This window comes from Lotus japonicus, chromosome 4, assembly GCF_012489685.1.
Source record: "Lotus japonicus ecotype B-129 chromosome 4, LjGifu_v1.2".
NCBI classification, from domain to species: domain Eukaryota; kingdom Viridiplantae; phylum Streptophyta; class Magnoliopsida; order Fabales; family Fabaceae; genus Lotus; species Lotus japonicus.
In genome coordinates this window covers 32858120-32873741 of record NC_080044.1, presented here as the reverse complement: position 1 = coordinate 32873741, position 15622 = coordinate 32858120, and the positions used below count along the sequence as shown (strand labels likewise).

The 15622-nt window shown below is 39.1% G+C and overlaps 1 protein-coding gene and 1 long non-coding RNA gene across 3 annotated transcripts; one reads left to right on the top strand and one right to left on the bottom strand.

The window, feature by feature from the left end:
• Nucleotides 1-793: 793 nt before the first annotated feature.
• Nucleotides 794-7240, bottom strand: LOC130711943 (uncharacterized). Of its 2 annotated transcripts, XR_009010841.1 has the most exons (3): nt 6302-7060; nt 4345-6201; nt 794-808 (listed from the first exon to the last, which is right to left on the bottom strand). It is a non-coding gene; the product is annotated as an uncharacterized LOC130711943 (long non-coding RNA). The 2 variants fall into 2 exon arrangements; XR_009010840.1 differs by lacking the exon at nt 794-808 and having other exon boundaries at nt 5836-6201; nt 6302-7240.
• Nucleotides 7241-13570: 6330 nt separating this feature from the next.
• Nucleotides 13571-14377, top strand: LOC130712635 (uncharacterized). The gene has a single exon (XM_057562457.1). It carries the CDS (start codon nt 13571-13573, stop codon nt 14375-14377), a length of 807 nt encoding a protein of 268 aa, XP_057418440.1.
• The last annotated feature ends 1245 nt before the right edge of the window (nt 14378-15622 follow it).

Here is a 15622-nt window from a genome sequence, read left to right as displayed (position 1 = left end):
AATAATCGATAGTACACACAACACACACTAAGGTGTGCATAATCCTCCAATATTACAAAGCCGACCCTAGAAGGATCATTCCATACCAAATAAATACCTACGAGAAGGGCAACTACCGGGGACCTAGGCGTGACAAAAGTCACATTAACCCAACAAAAGTAGAGCCACAACCATATTGGAGGAGACGCAAAACAGCACATACATCGACCATCAAGCGAAGACACCTAAAACCACCCCTACAACCGCGCGACGACACCTGAAGGACCCAACTCTGCCACTGCCGGCACAAAACCGCTGCAGAAGACCCTGAAAAACACTACAAACCCAGAGAACCCCAGTTGACACCTCCTCGCCACCACCATTGAAACTTTTCAAAGCATTTAGAAGAGCTTATGTAAACAAATATCAACTTCCAACTCTGAATTAAAGAAATTAAAATATTAAGGAGGTTGTACTCTTATTCATAAAGAAATTAAAAATTGAGGAGGTTCTCTTTGTCTTTTGTGATCTCTTATTGAAAAAAGCAGAACCTCAAAGAGTTCTGAAACTTTGATCCTATGATATCCAAAATCATGTAAATATAGAGGACAATCAAAGTAGTCCGAGTAAAATGTACTAAATTAACTCATGAAAAAAAATCAAATAATCTGAGACAACATGTGGTTAATTAATTACCATTAACAAAGAGCTTGAACTTTTCAGGATTTATGGTTCTGAAATCCTTCAAGCGGGTTTTGTGTGAAAGCTCCATCTCCCATGATTTTATGGCGTTTTGCACAGTCTCGTCTAATGAAACTTTTGGCCATTCCTTCAAAATAAATGAATAAAAATAGAAACTCATGAATCATGAGCAACCATAGATCTAATATAGAGAGAAAATAAATAATAGTGGATTCATGTGGGACTATGGTATATACTGCAACCAGTGTTATCAGACTCGACCCAGAGATCGACTCAGTCAGGGCATTGGGTCAATGGGTCATTGGTTCAACCACTGGGTCATGGTTAAATCGTTTGACTCGGTTGACATTAAAAAAATTTAAAAAATTCATAACATAAAGCTGGGCCTGTACAAAAAAAAACATGAAGCTTTATCACATACTAAGTCGGGCTGAGAGAAAGAAAAATTAAGCTGGGCTTGGACCAATACACTAAAATAAATAAATAAAAACTCACTAGAATTCCCTTACAACTGCCTAAAACATAACACAACCCTAGAATTCTCTCTCCCTCACACAGCAGCCGTCACACACTCAAAAAGTAATAACACAACCCTAGAATTCTCTCCCCCTCACACAGCAGCCGTCACACACTCAAAAAGTAAGTGGCCAACGTTGTTCGCTGTCTCCTCTGTCAATTCTAAATCTCTCTGAATTTTTTATGTTTCCATCAACTTAATAGTTGATTCATTGATTCCAGTATGTTAATAGATATTTCCCTTTCAAACATGAGCAGCCATGATGGCTCCATGGTGGTAGCATACCAAATCGAGGACCTGAAGGGCGAATCTCGCGGAGCTTGACGGTGGCGCCGTTGAATCTCTGCGAGGCTGCGATCATGGCGACAACGATGGTGAGCTCCGCCGATGGGATGCTAGCGATGGTGTTACAGGGCCATCAAATGATGTTGAAGAAGGAAAAATAGATTGATTTCCCTGTTGATTGTTTCATCAAATGATGGTGTTACGGTGGTTTTGAATCGTTGCTGGATTTAGGGATGCTGCTTTTTCAAGCTATGGAGTATAATTACTAATGTATGGTCTGGCACCAGGAAATCTAAGGATGGGATAGCAAAAGAGTAGAGCAAATGGCATGAAGATTGGATTTGGTTTTGCTTATTAAATTTAGTTTTAAGTTGTGAATTGGTTTTTGATAATGTGGAAAAGCATGATATCTGAATTGAAAATTTGTATCAGTATTTCCGTTTTGGCATTGTAACATTTTTTAGACAATTCTTTCTTTTATTTTTTTCAAAAAAAATCAAATATGTTTTGAAGTTTTTTTATAAAAAAATTTACCGGTCCAACCGTAGTTCCGGGTCACCGGTTTTTTGACCGAACCGGCTGGTTCTTTCCGGTTCACAACGGGCCGATTGCATGGCCGATCCGATACTCGACTCGAACTGGTCAGGGATCTGATTCGCGGTTCAACCGGTCGAACCGGCCGGTCCGGTCCGAGTCTGATAACAATGACTGCACCTTGGTAGCAGCAAGTTGAATTTAGTATTGTTCTATGTCTATCAAAAAGTGCAAGGAAGCTAAAATTGCAGAAAGTAGATAAAAGCTCTGTTTAGAAGAACTTATGTAAATAGCTAATGGCCACATTAGCCAAAAGCAAAGGATTTCATTGAGCCTTTTGGTCTCTGTTAAAAGAACAATCCAAGAAGAAAAGCATTGATTAATTTTACTATTAAATTTCAGTTGTACTGAATAAAAACCGAGGAAACCTGTAACACCCCGATTTCCATGAGTCACTTAGGTAACCTGTTAAAGTAAATATGCAGTATTTTTTTTTTAAGAGATTTATAAATGCGAGTATTTTTTTTTCTTTTTCGAAGCATTTGTAAAACATGTAATGCATACTCCCAACCGTAAATAATTTACATCTGACCTTGACCAAGGCACAACATAAAAGACATGACAAATAAAATAAGATCCAACAACGGACCCACTATGTACTGACTCCATAGATCCGATATACTCCCTATGTTTTCCAAACTGGGTAACCATAGGAAAGCAATGCACCGGAATCTACCCAAAACCTCAAATACAACTCATAAAATGATCCTGCAAGCTTAAACCAATAACGGTAAGCTTTTCTACCCAAAGGTTCTAGCCTTACACCCGACTCTATTCCTCGAGTCTTTTATAGTTCTTCCACATGGAGTAGCATCTGCTCACATCGCAAGCTTTCGTTGTCTGGCAGCAGGCGACCGCCCAAACACAAACATACAAACAAAGCCAAGGCGCTAAGGTCAACTTACAGAATACAATAGATATACAAACAACATGCGATAAGGGGGGTATATACTTATATAGGTTCTCAGTTGCCTATCATAAGGTATACTTAGCATGTTATCAAGGCTCTAATCAACAATTCAATCGACGATATCACACAATTCCAGTTAGGGTGCATGTATGCTTGCAATGCAATTCAAAATGATCCGGATAGTTCAATTGGGATGGGCACCATCGAGTCAGTCACCACTGACCTAGTGTGTAACCTTTTCCGCTCGGGTGTCGCTTACAACCCATGCATAGTCGGATCAATTCTAACCACCCTAGGTTGAACCATTTCCGCCCGCTATGTCGAAGATACACTCTAGGTGTTCTTCGATGAAGGCCTAGTCTTTCGACCGTCCCAACCTTCGTGAAGCCGACCGAAGCCGTCCCAACTCCATCGAGGCTCGATCTTTCGGTCGTCCCAACCTCGAATGTATTCATGATGAAATATGGTTAGCCAAACATCGAATCGTTCCGCACGTACGTGTTTTGACTACAAATCCCAATATAAAAGCCCAAGTGTTTAATGTCGACCCTGACGACATAAACCCCAACAGAAGAGTACTAGAGTACTCGGTGACCTCCTCTCGTCACAGTGGATCACCCCCGTGGCGTTCACCAAATTATTCAAGAAGTGCAAGGAAGCACTTATTTCCCTTATTAGTCATGTTGACTCATCCACGTGACGGTCAAGCAAACGACTCAACGAGCGCGAAGGACCCACGCTCAGTTTTTTGCTCAAATCATGGCTTGTCGACTTATTCCCGTATTTCACAATCATTTCCATTTCCTAAGTTTCCCTAAGGTCATCATTAATTAATTAAAGCGTTTCAAGTTGAGTTAATTCAATTATGATGTTTATTGTCAAAATCTAAGTTTCATGAATTATCAAGTTCCATGTTCTAACTAATCAAAGTTTCCCGAATCCCCCAAATATAATCCCCGGGAAAAGTCTAAGCGTTCAAAAGAAGGGCTAGGTCTTAGACCCCCGTCAGAACCTGCCTAGGGTCATTATTTCGACACTAAGGATCAATTCAAATGTCTCACACTCCGCAATCGCGTCAATACGCACAGTTCGATATCAATTCAACAATAATAAGCTCTAAAGAGCAATGCATCAATAACTCAGTGCGAATATCATAAGACAGAAACCAGTAAACGGTCGAAGTCTCTCAGAAAACGGAGACACACGTCTCGTATCAGTTCACTCGGTCGAAGCCTCCAGAAAACATTTTCCCATAAAGCGATAAACAATATTCAATGTAATGTTCAACATCAAGCAATATTCAAGTCGAATTTATCGATGCCTATAAATCAATAGCTAGTAAGTAAGTTGCCCTAACCTTAGCCAACTCCCTTACTAAGCTACAACTCCAATCCAATCACATCTTTGCTTTGCCGTGTAGACTCGCTTTATTCCATCGTGTAGCTTCGATGCAAGGTGCTTCCGTTCTTCGTACCTTTCATAAGCATACTTAACGAAATCACTAATCGCGCTACTTACTACTTAAGTCTAGAGCTACAACCTCAAGCAAATGACTCGAAGAAAACACAAGTTAAACTGAATATTCGCAATGGTTATAAACCATTAGGGTCAATCACCGAAATTAAGACAAGTCATCATAATGACAACAAAACAATAACAATGCTTGCCAAAATAGAAAGAGCAAATAAAGAATACTTACTTATCGAGTCACTTACAACGACTTAATGTCTCAACTCGCTCTCACAATCTATTCCTCAAGCCAACGTTGTATCATTATCAATTCTTATCAAATCCACTAACTCTTATCAAGTAATCCATAAACCATAGTTAACTTCCAAGACAAACAACTCTTCTTATCTAATGATTATGTACTTATTCAATACTCATAAGCTCCTTCAAAACGATCGAATCATTTCTCTTAAACCTAAACTCGTGATATCTCGTTAGACACTAAACCTTAGTCTCTTTGAAACTCCACTTTGATTCTACAAAAATCCCAAACTTATAGATAGGTCCTCAATCTCTAAGAAACGGGTTCTAGTCCTCAATTAAACCCTTAATTACTTCTAAGTCCTCGAACTTCCAAAGTTTCAAATCTAGACCTTCTAAAATCAAGTATTTATAGAAAAGCTCATAAACTTCTTGAAATTCAAGATTCAAACCTAAGTCATATCTTCCAACATCAAGATTGTCATCACAACTTAATACATTCTAATTAATACCTTTCAAAGTCTAATTCCTCACTCAAAAATCCAAACTTAATTGCCCTATCTCTATCCAATCATGTAATTCCTAAACATCCATTAACAAAGAGGTAATATTTGAACACTTATTCTCTAACCCTCCAAAAACTTGTTCTACTTTCAAAACTTTTCGCAATCGCTTTTTAACGAATAAATGGGCTTAAAGATTCAAACGTTCTTGATTTTCATAAACGAATAAACAACATACGTAAGTAAATTTCAAATATGTTTTCCTACTCCAAAGCATTGCAATATCAATTAAAATAAAAGGTTTTCTCATCTTTTTCCAAAACAACTACTTTCACTTGAAATAACTGATTTTGTCAAAACGAACATCAACTGTACAACGACTTTAGCTAATTTTTAAATACATCAAATAAACTCCGAAAAATCTAATATTTTTATCCTGGCTTCATCTACCGGTTTTGTAAATCCTCATAAATTTCCAAGTTCAAATTCAAAGTACAAATATCAGGAAAAATCAAATACTACAGCAGTTCGTGAGAAACGGGACAGCTTAACCCGTGCTCACTAAAATGCATATAACCTGAGCTAGAGAAATCATAATGACATGAAACCAGCGGTAAAAGTTTGCTAACAGAAAATGCTACAATTCTTATGAATATTACTTCTTCAAATTCGGTCATTAAACCTAGATATTGTACATAACAGAAGCTACTATAATCTCAAGACAGAAGCAGCATAAACTTTTCCTAATCTAATATCAAACCCATGCTCATCCAGAGATAATCAATACATAAACAACAAAACTAACTAGAGATTAACAATCTCAAATGCCCTTACATTTTCAAAAACATTTTCAGCCCCTACAAGAATTAAAACAATACCCAAAACAGAAAAATATTTCCTTTTCTACCTTAAGCCTCATGGCTAAGGTTCTGAATTTGCTTCTTCATTTTCTCTAACAGCAGCTTTTGCCTTCCTCTGAGGACCATCAATGTTGAAAAACACTGGCACAGTTCAAGCAAGGACTCAGCAGATGAATAAGAGGATTAGAATTAGGGTTTTGAAAGGGGCACACCAAAATTGGAAGAAATTATAGTTCCTTACCGAAAATTGATCATCAAATCGAGCAGAGGAGAGAAAGGGCTTTCTGGTTCTGAACTGAGTAAGTCCTCCGGCGAGCCCTCGCCGGAAAAGACGGTGGTTGACGGTGGCTGGCAGCGGCGATGTCGCCGGAGACAAAAGGAGAGGATGGTCGTGACCTCCTCTTGGAGTGGAGCACGATGGTGGTGGTTTTATCGTCAACGGAGGTCTGAGGAGGGAGAAACGAGTAGTTGCAGGTTGATGACTCGCCGGGAATCGCCTCCGGCGGAGCTCGGCGGCGAAACCTCAAATTGATTGGGGGGTTTTGTTGCGGACATCAAGGGGAGTCCAACGACGGTGTCGGTTTCTCCAAAAACTCAGTGGTTCGCCGGAGATCGGGGAAGAAAGATGGCGGTTTTAGGGTTTTGTGGTGGTGGCTTTGGCGGCGCGTTCATGGCCGTCTGATGGTGATGAAGACGCGATGGTGCTCGCGGCTGGCCAGAGAGAACGAAGGGGGAGAGGCGGCGGTTGTTGCCCATGGTGGCGGCGTGTTCGCGTGAAGGAGACATGGAGGTGGCAGCATGCGCGTGAGAGGAAGAGGCTCGCGGTGGTGGCGGCTTGGCCTTGGGTGGCGGCGGCCAAGAAGGAAAGGAGATGGGGTTGTGTTTGGTCTAGGGTTTCAGAGGAGAATGAAGAAGAAGGTAGTGAGGGAGAAGAGAGAAAGAGAGATGTCGAGAGTGAGGGAGAGAGAGCGTGAATGAGGGAGTGAATGGGTGAGAGAGACTAAGTTGAATTCTGATTGGGTGGGGTGGGACCCACGTGGAGAGAGTGTGATCAGAAAATTTAAATGTATGGTGAGGATGAGAGATGAAGAGGTGGATGGATAAGAATGAGAAAAAGGTGTGGTTGAGGGAGAATTGGAATAAGGAATATTCTGTGATACTTGATAGGCTATCACATGTTAATAACAAATGTGACATGTTAGAGCAGGTTATCTCCTCATAAAAGAAATAGATAAATAAAGAGTAGAAATTTCTAAGATTAAAATAAAATAGTACACACAAAAATAATTTAAGTTTATTCTTTTATTTAAATAAAACCCTATAAAATCAAAATATTGAAATTAATTATGACTTAATTAATTTCCCCGAATCGCGATTAGATTCGAGTTAAGAAAATAATATAAAAATAATAAATATAAACACACAATTAATTAACTATAAGGAAAATATTCCTTAAGGTATTTCCCGCCGTCTAGCATGAATAATATTCAATCACAATTAATTAATTAATAATACGCGTTGTCGTAAATTAAAGGAAATAAGTAAATAAGCGGTCTATTAAATTTCGGGTCTTACAATACTACCCTCCTAAAACGGAGTTTCGTCCTCGAAACTCGAAGTCAGAGAAGGTTCGGGAATACCATTCCCTCACTTTTTCTCCAAACTCAAAAGTAGCGTCAGCATGCATCCCAAAACCTGGGAAACGTCAAACAAATTCACCTCGAAGGTGACATACAAGACAAAAGCAACACTTAACTATCTAGCAATCAAGCTTCAAATAACCTAAATATCACGCTCATGCTAGTGTGCTAGGCACCGAAATCCAAATCCTAACTCAATCGCTAGATGAACGACCTGATAGGTATCGTCATGCTCTCACACTAACAGTTCGACCATAATATACACACTCAGAAATCACGCTATAACCAATTAACTCTCATCAGTTGGCTTCTTCTGCCAACAATGTAACACCCCGATTTCGGTGGCGTCACTTTAGTAACCAAAAGTAAACTTAATGCGGAAAAACGTGAATATTTTTTTTCGATAATAACTAAGACAAGACTGAATTAAATCAAACCCAAAAGCGACAAGCAACAGAACTAATGTACAATATATAATACAGCCCCCGCTGTAAGTAACAACCTCGTCACGAGTAACCTCCAGTGACGGAAAGAAAAGTGTAGCGCCCGAAGGCAATATGTACAGACTGAAAGTAAAGGTGAAGTGTCCGCAACACCATCCCTCAAAACTGAGAATCAGCTGGCCCATCGGCCTGAAGCAAGACCTCCTAAGTCCAACCAACTCTCTGTGATTCCTGTAAAGAAACCACACAAAAAGCTATAGGTGGGAAACTACCCTGTCCCAAAAGAAACAAATGATGTTCAGAGCTAAGACTCTACTCCTACACTAATCCCATCTTGAGGAGCTCACACCAGCACTAAAACCTACATGCTAGCATGATCGTCGTCCGAATTCGAAATCCAGAACGACCTAGTCTATGTACACCATCCGTCCTCCTCTCGCAACCGCGATGCGCTCCAGTGCCCGCATCTCAACCCTAGTTCCTCCCGAAGGATGAACCATCATGAATCAGCCCGCCAAAGACAACTGACAAAGGGCGTTTGTTCGCCAAAGCACACACAGAAGACGCGAGGGTCAACTCCAAAGAATTATGTAAATATTAAACCCAATAGGTACAGATAATAAATAGCCGCTTAGGCTTATAACTAGGGATAACATCCTAGGGTTGCATATTCCACAAAACATAACAACAACAATAACATTTAACATGTTCCAAGTAAGATTATCAAATATCAATCACACTCTTCAACTAAGTCAGTATGCATGTTGCATGAAATGATATGCAGGTTAACCCAGTCAACCAACATGCAATCCGGAACGGATGGACATCAAACGGATCAATCCTAGCACCAGCAACGGTGGGACCATTCTGCCCGCGTGCCTCTTACACCAAACATAGGTATGGACATCAAACGAGTCAATCCTAGCACCAGCAACGGTGGGACCATTCTGCTCGCGTGCCTCTGGGATGGACATCAACCGGATCAATCCTAGCACCAGCAACGGTGGGACCATTCTGCCCGCGTGTCTCTTACACCAAACCAAGGTAGCCAGATCAGCCATAACCCGTAGGTCTGCCATTTCGGTCTGCTACTAAGAGTCACCTAGCAGCGCTCTTACGCGGAAATCCTGGTCTTATAACCAATTTTGGAATCCGCCGTGGTCCGGTATCTCGCCGTGTTTAAACCACTTAATGAGTGCATGCAATGCAGTGATTAGCCAAACAACGTCTCCGACCTCACTCGACATGTCGCCACGTGTTCTAGCTAAATTAATGTCTCTAAAAGCTTACCCTAAGGTAAAGTCGATTCTGCGACAAAAGACACTTCTTCACAACAACATAGTAACTCATGATGATCTCCAAATCATCCGACTCATCTCAATCCGATGGTCACAACTGCTCAACGAGCAAAGAGTATCACACTCTCGGAAACTAACGGTTTCCCGGACTTATCCCCAGGATAGCCCAACAACATAGCTGCTCCAACAGCACAACAACAAACGCTGCTCCAACAGCACAACAACAACACATGCTCAACGCCTCTCAATTTTCTCAACACTCGGATTCGACGACACTTCTCGTTTTCCAAAACTAAGATTTTGCATCCGAAGCTTCCTTTCGAGTTTGTTATCATTACTTAAAGATTTAGAGGTTGTTTAATGTCTTATGAGTTTTCTTTACAAAATAGTATCTTTTTAGTCTTATCGCAAATCCTATCAGTTCTCGGGATCTCCTAATCCCCAAATGACTCCAGAGAATGTCTCGATCCATAAACATTATAACAAGGTCCGAATCTCATTCGTCCTATCAAACTTTCTCAAGACTCTCAAAATAAAATCGGCATGACCTGCCCGCTATTCTCACCGTTCAGAAACTCAGATTTCATTGCAAAAGTATAAATAACTCAGCACAATCAATCAACATGTCATATATCAATATATTAAGCAATAACCACATAGCACTTAGCATATAAGGCATGCACCACACATCCTAAATTACCCAATTAGCACTTAGCATGAAATTCAATCTCAAAAGAATTCAGTAGATGAATCATCTACATTGTCAGCCGAAGCCTCAGAAAACGTTTTTCCAATCAAACACAAACAAGTGCATAAACAGTAAACAATGTCGAAGCATCGACCCTAAGCATTATCTAGAGATTCAGTGAGAAGCCCTCACCTGTAGATTCTCCAGGGTGAACTTCAAACTCTTCCACAAGCAAAGCGTTGCTCCTTAGGAAATTCCTCAAAAGCTCCTTTAAAGCAAAATCACAGAAATACTATCAGAATCTATCGAAAACTAAGCTATCGATACTTACTAAGGTTACTCGAAGTAGTTCATACTCCGAGGTACGATAATCTAGCGCGAAAGGACAAGTTTTCGGAAAAGGAAATTTTCCTCCTCCCCCCCTAATAGGTTCGGCCACTTTTGGTAATTGGGGAACTCGATTTTTCTTCGATCAAACTTGGTTCCTATGCTTTCATTAGCCGTAACTAAGGGTATTCTGAACTCGGAAAAATTATCGGATCAAAAACTGTCGCAGGGGTATTTTGGTCATGATTTTTAACTTAGAAATTTCAAAACTGAAATCCCAAAAACCAAATTTTGCAGGGACGTCACCAACGACGTTTATGACAACTAATCCTACTAGCACTAAGCTAAGGCGATAGTTTTCAGCCTAAAGGTTGAAGCTTTACTCCAAAAACTCCAAAAATGGGTATTTAAGGCTAAAATTGATTCCGGCGGAAATCCGGCGGCATAACGGAAAATCTAATCCGGCAGAAGTGATCTTGGGCACATAAGGAAGAGGTTTAGAATCAGAAATGAAATATTCAGGATAGTTTTGCAAAAAACCTCAAAACTATCAGCTAAGAAAAGTCTACAGAAAAGCAATGGAAAAAGCGATCAGAGGTAAGGATTAGCGACTATACCTCGAAACCTTGAAGCAGCAACTAACGGATCAACGATCAAGCAAGTAATGAAGAAAAACTCTTCTTCCTTCTTCCTTGTTGAAGCTCGCGGCCTTGGAGAGAAAAATGGAGGAGTTTTGTGTTTTTTTCTCACTTGCTTGCTATATATAGAAGATGGAAATTCGCGGGAAAATGAAAGTTTCGCGAATCTGATTTTTCCGGCGTCATTCTCCGTGAATTCTAAGATATGTTTTGGCAAAAGAATTCCAAAACTATAAAGAGGTCTCCTTGTATTTTTGGCAACTAATGCATGGTCGGTATAAAACTATTTTACCCGATAAGTTGCTTTTTGCATCGGATGTCGGAATAGAAAACTTCCTTCTGAAGAAAGATTGAAATCATCAAGAGAAATGGGTGTACGCGTGTAGAATCTTCATTTGAAGCTCTGAATAGAAAAAGTCTTCATTGTCGGTTGATTCTAGGGTTTTGAAATACCAGGGATTCGGTTTCGGCAAACTTCCGATGATTGGAATCGGACGTTCGTAGATCCTAGAGTTTCGCCTCGAAACGATTTTGATATATGGAAAAAGAGAAGTTCTAACATTTCTCTGAAGATTTTTGGACTAAAATCCTACAATGTTCCAAGGGTGGAACATAGTGTTATTTCCTAAGATTCTTGTCCTAGGTTTTAAAGCGAATATTAGTCGTGCTATAACTTAAATCGACTTCGATACAATCCTCAGACTTTTCCTGAACTTTCTCCTTCATATATTTATTTCATTTAATAAACTTTTGTTCAGGTTTCCCTTCTCATTACATCAACCCTAATCGTGAATAAGAAGTTTATTCACTTAGCATAAGTTTAAAAACTTGGGCCTTACAAACAACCTCATAATCAACATCAATCGATCAACAACTTATAAGCAAATGATCATCTTAAAATCTAACTATCCATTAACGTCATCTCTTTTTCGTCACTATCTCCATTCTAACCATCAAACCAATCTTTCTCTTAGTTACAAATCAAATCATCAACTTATCACAAATCTTAACACTCTACACAACTCAAAATTCATTTACTTCAAGATCACTCTTATACTATACCTTGATGGACTTAACCCAAAACTCATACCCAAATCTCCAATCTTCAAAGGTTTAGCTGCGATGGTCACAACTAAAACCATTAAATCCCGTATTCACACTAAATTCTCAACTCTCAAGGTCAATCTTAATCCCTAAGGTTTCAATTCAACTTAGTAACTTTTAGTTGTCAAACTTAACATGTTTCTCTGAAATCCGAAATCTTTGCTTGATCAACACTTATACCTCTAGAGTCTAACTAGGCGATAATCCATCAAGTCTAGTCTCTTAGTGCAATTAGCACGAAATCACATAACTTCATAACTTCCGAAAGAATACTTAAGACTCTCCAATATTGAATCTATTGACTTAGTCTACCTCTACTTGGAGTAGTCACGCGAACTAACCAATTAATGACTATACAACAATCATCAACTTCCAAAGATTTAAATCTTAATCCTCTACAATCAAGTGCTTAACATAACTTACCTACCAACTTGACTAATCATCGATCAAATCTAATAAAAAATTGGCAAAAGACCAAGAAATGATATAATAGAAGAAAAAGTAAAAACTACAATGAAAAGTCATTCACCATTTGGGAGTTTGATCAAGCTTGAAATGCCTATGACCGAATATACAATAAACCAAATAAAAAGCAAAGATAAAGGTAAGAAAACTGGCAAAAAAAAGTATGGAGCAAAGAGCTATTTATACATGTAGTTTAAGCTTTGAAGAAGATGAAAGGTTTAAAAAAACTGAAGAATATTGAAGGTTTTTACCAAGGTTATTAAAACCGGACCGGTGATCAAACCGGTGAGAACACTGGTTCAAGGTTCATTGGTTCAACCGCAGTTGAACCGTGGTCCAACCGGTGTAACCGCAATAAATTAAATAATATCATTTTAAAATAAATATATAAGATAATATTGAAGAAAAAGACAATATCCATAACTTCATAAAAAAAAAACTACATAACATAATTAAAATACACAATCCAAATAGTAGGTTAAAAATAACACTAGATAACTTAGTGCATCAACATTTAACTTTCCAACCACAACAACTAAATTGATTTATATGTCTTGATTGAGAAATTTAATTTATGTTTACTTTAAACACCTTACGTTCAATTTTTTTTTGAACAGTACGTTCAAATTGATTTCTAATTGTTTTGTAGGATTGATTTCAAAATTAAGGTATAATATATTAATATATTCAATAACTAAGAATATACTTATTTTTTGTTAATCACTTTATTGGAGAGGTGCAGCAAAAAACCTGTCAAGAAAAAAAGAGGTGCAGCAAAAACGTCAAAAGAACCCAAAAGAAAGTGCGTCTTTTTATCTGGTTGGTGATGCATAACTCTATTCAAGTGAACCAATATCGCTTCAAGTGCAATTTGACGGACTCACCGGCCTGCGGAAGGTGCTCAGCGATGGAGGAAGACATTATCCACTGTCTTAGAGACTGCCCACACTCCAGGGAAATTTGGAGAATGGCAGGAGCCCTGAGGTGGCCGGGTTTTCTAGCTCAAGACTACAGACATTGGGTGCGGCGTCAAGCTCAGGGGGTGCACGGCGTGGAATTCATGCTCTGCCTCTGGGGAATCTGGAAGTGGAGAAACAACATGGTTTTTGAACCATCTCCTTGGCCCCTCCAAGAAGCATGGCGGCGCATTTGCCATGAGCATGATGATACCGTAAAAGCCATGGATAGAGGCCTTCAACCGACGGAAGTAGGGTGGCTCTGCAGTAGATGGAAGCTGCCACCAACGGGTTATGTTAGTCTGTGTGTGGATGGTAGCTATCGAAGCCATGAGCATTGTATGGGGGCAGGAGGGTTGCTGCGGGATGAGCTAGGGCAGTGGGTGAGAGGTTTCCAGGCTTTCCAAGCAGGAGGGAACCCACTGTTATCAGAAGCTTGGGCCTTGAAAATAGGATTACAGATAACTTGGGATGCAGGCTTCAGAGATGTGATTTGCAATTTGGATTGTGGTGAGCTTCTAAAATCCTTGGGAGAGGTTGACAGCAGACGTTTCCTCCCTATCTTGGATGATATTATTCAGTTATTAGATAGACCGTGGAGAGTCTCTTTGAGTGCCTTCAGCCGTGATTGTAACATGCCTGCTGACTGGTTAGCCAAAAGAGGAGCTTCGAACCCAGAACTGCCTTTTTGTCTGCTAGATACTCCGCCTATGGAGCTTGAAACCCTCATTATGAGGGATCGTTTGGCTGCGTTGTAGTTGTTCTTGTTGTTGTTTATTTTCCGATGTAACAAAAAAAAAGCAAAAACGTCAAAAAAAAAAAGATGCAGCCCAATAAATGCTCTCACATCTAATAAAAAAGGCCAATGTGTTTTAAAAGACACAACAAAACCCTAATGCCTATTATTTCTAATTTCAAGTGTTAACTGCCAACACCTTGCTGCAGCCACAAAACACCAGAACCGTCCAAACAGTCTCCCACCTTGCACAAGATTTTGTTTTCATACTTTCATCTTTTGGGTTTTTTCTTGCACAAGATTTTGAGTAGAGAGAAAAGTGAACAACATAGAAATCAACCTTCTCTCATCTTTTGGGTTCTTTCTTGCACAAGATTTTGTTTTCATACTTTCATATCTGCATTCCATCTTTTTCCAAGTTCTTTTTATTTCCGTGCCTGCGTTTATCGTGATAAAAAAAAACTGAAAAAAACAAAATTTTTCCTGAACCGCCAGAACCGTCCAAACCGCCGGTTTTGACCGGGTTGACCGGTTTTTGCCCGGTTTTCCGGTTCCCCACCGGTTTTCAAGACGCCCGGTTCTGTGGTTGTTCCGGACCGGTCACAGGTCCGGTTTCCGGTTACAACGGTCAAACCGGCCGGTCCGATCCGGTTTTAATAACCATGGTTTTTACAAAGGTTTTTTAGGACCCCATATGAATGAATGCACATTGATTTTTACAATTAAATTTAGTGAATGCATTTGATAATGTAGAAAGACACTTTCAAAAACAAAGAAAAAAGAGAATGTAGAAAGACAATGAGATTGCTATGAAATGGACGGCTGAGGTTCAATCCAAGTGAAATAAAATGCATCTTTACCAAAATATCCATTGTCAAGTTTCATAGTCTTTGAAATTATTTGTTGATTGACAGATTTACCCCCAAGGCTGCAAAAACTCTCACTTTATATAGTCTATAAATAAATAAATGTCTAGTTTATTTGAGTTTTATCAGACTTTAGTTAAAAATTGAAAAACAACAATATTTCCGTAGACTTTTTTCTCTAATGGGAGTTGTTAAGACACGGTTTCGTAGCAAGATTGAAGATGACATTCTCAAAAAATTACTAGTTTATTTTTTTTGAAAAAAAAAATTACTAGTTAATTGCTTAAAAATTTATTGTTGATACAATAATAGATAAATTTAATACTATAAAATAATAAAAAGTTGTATTCAATTAAATGAAACTTTATTATATTTAAAATTTATATAATATACAGTAACAA

Excerpts from the sequence above, each read along its gene's own strand:
- LOC130712635 (XM_057562457.1), top strand. The coding sequence starts at position 13,571 with ATGGAGGAAGACATTATCCACTGTCTTAGAGACTGCCCACACTCCAGG.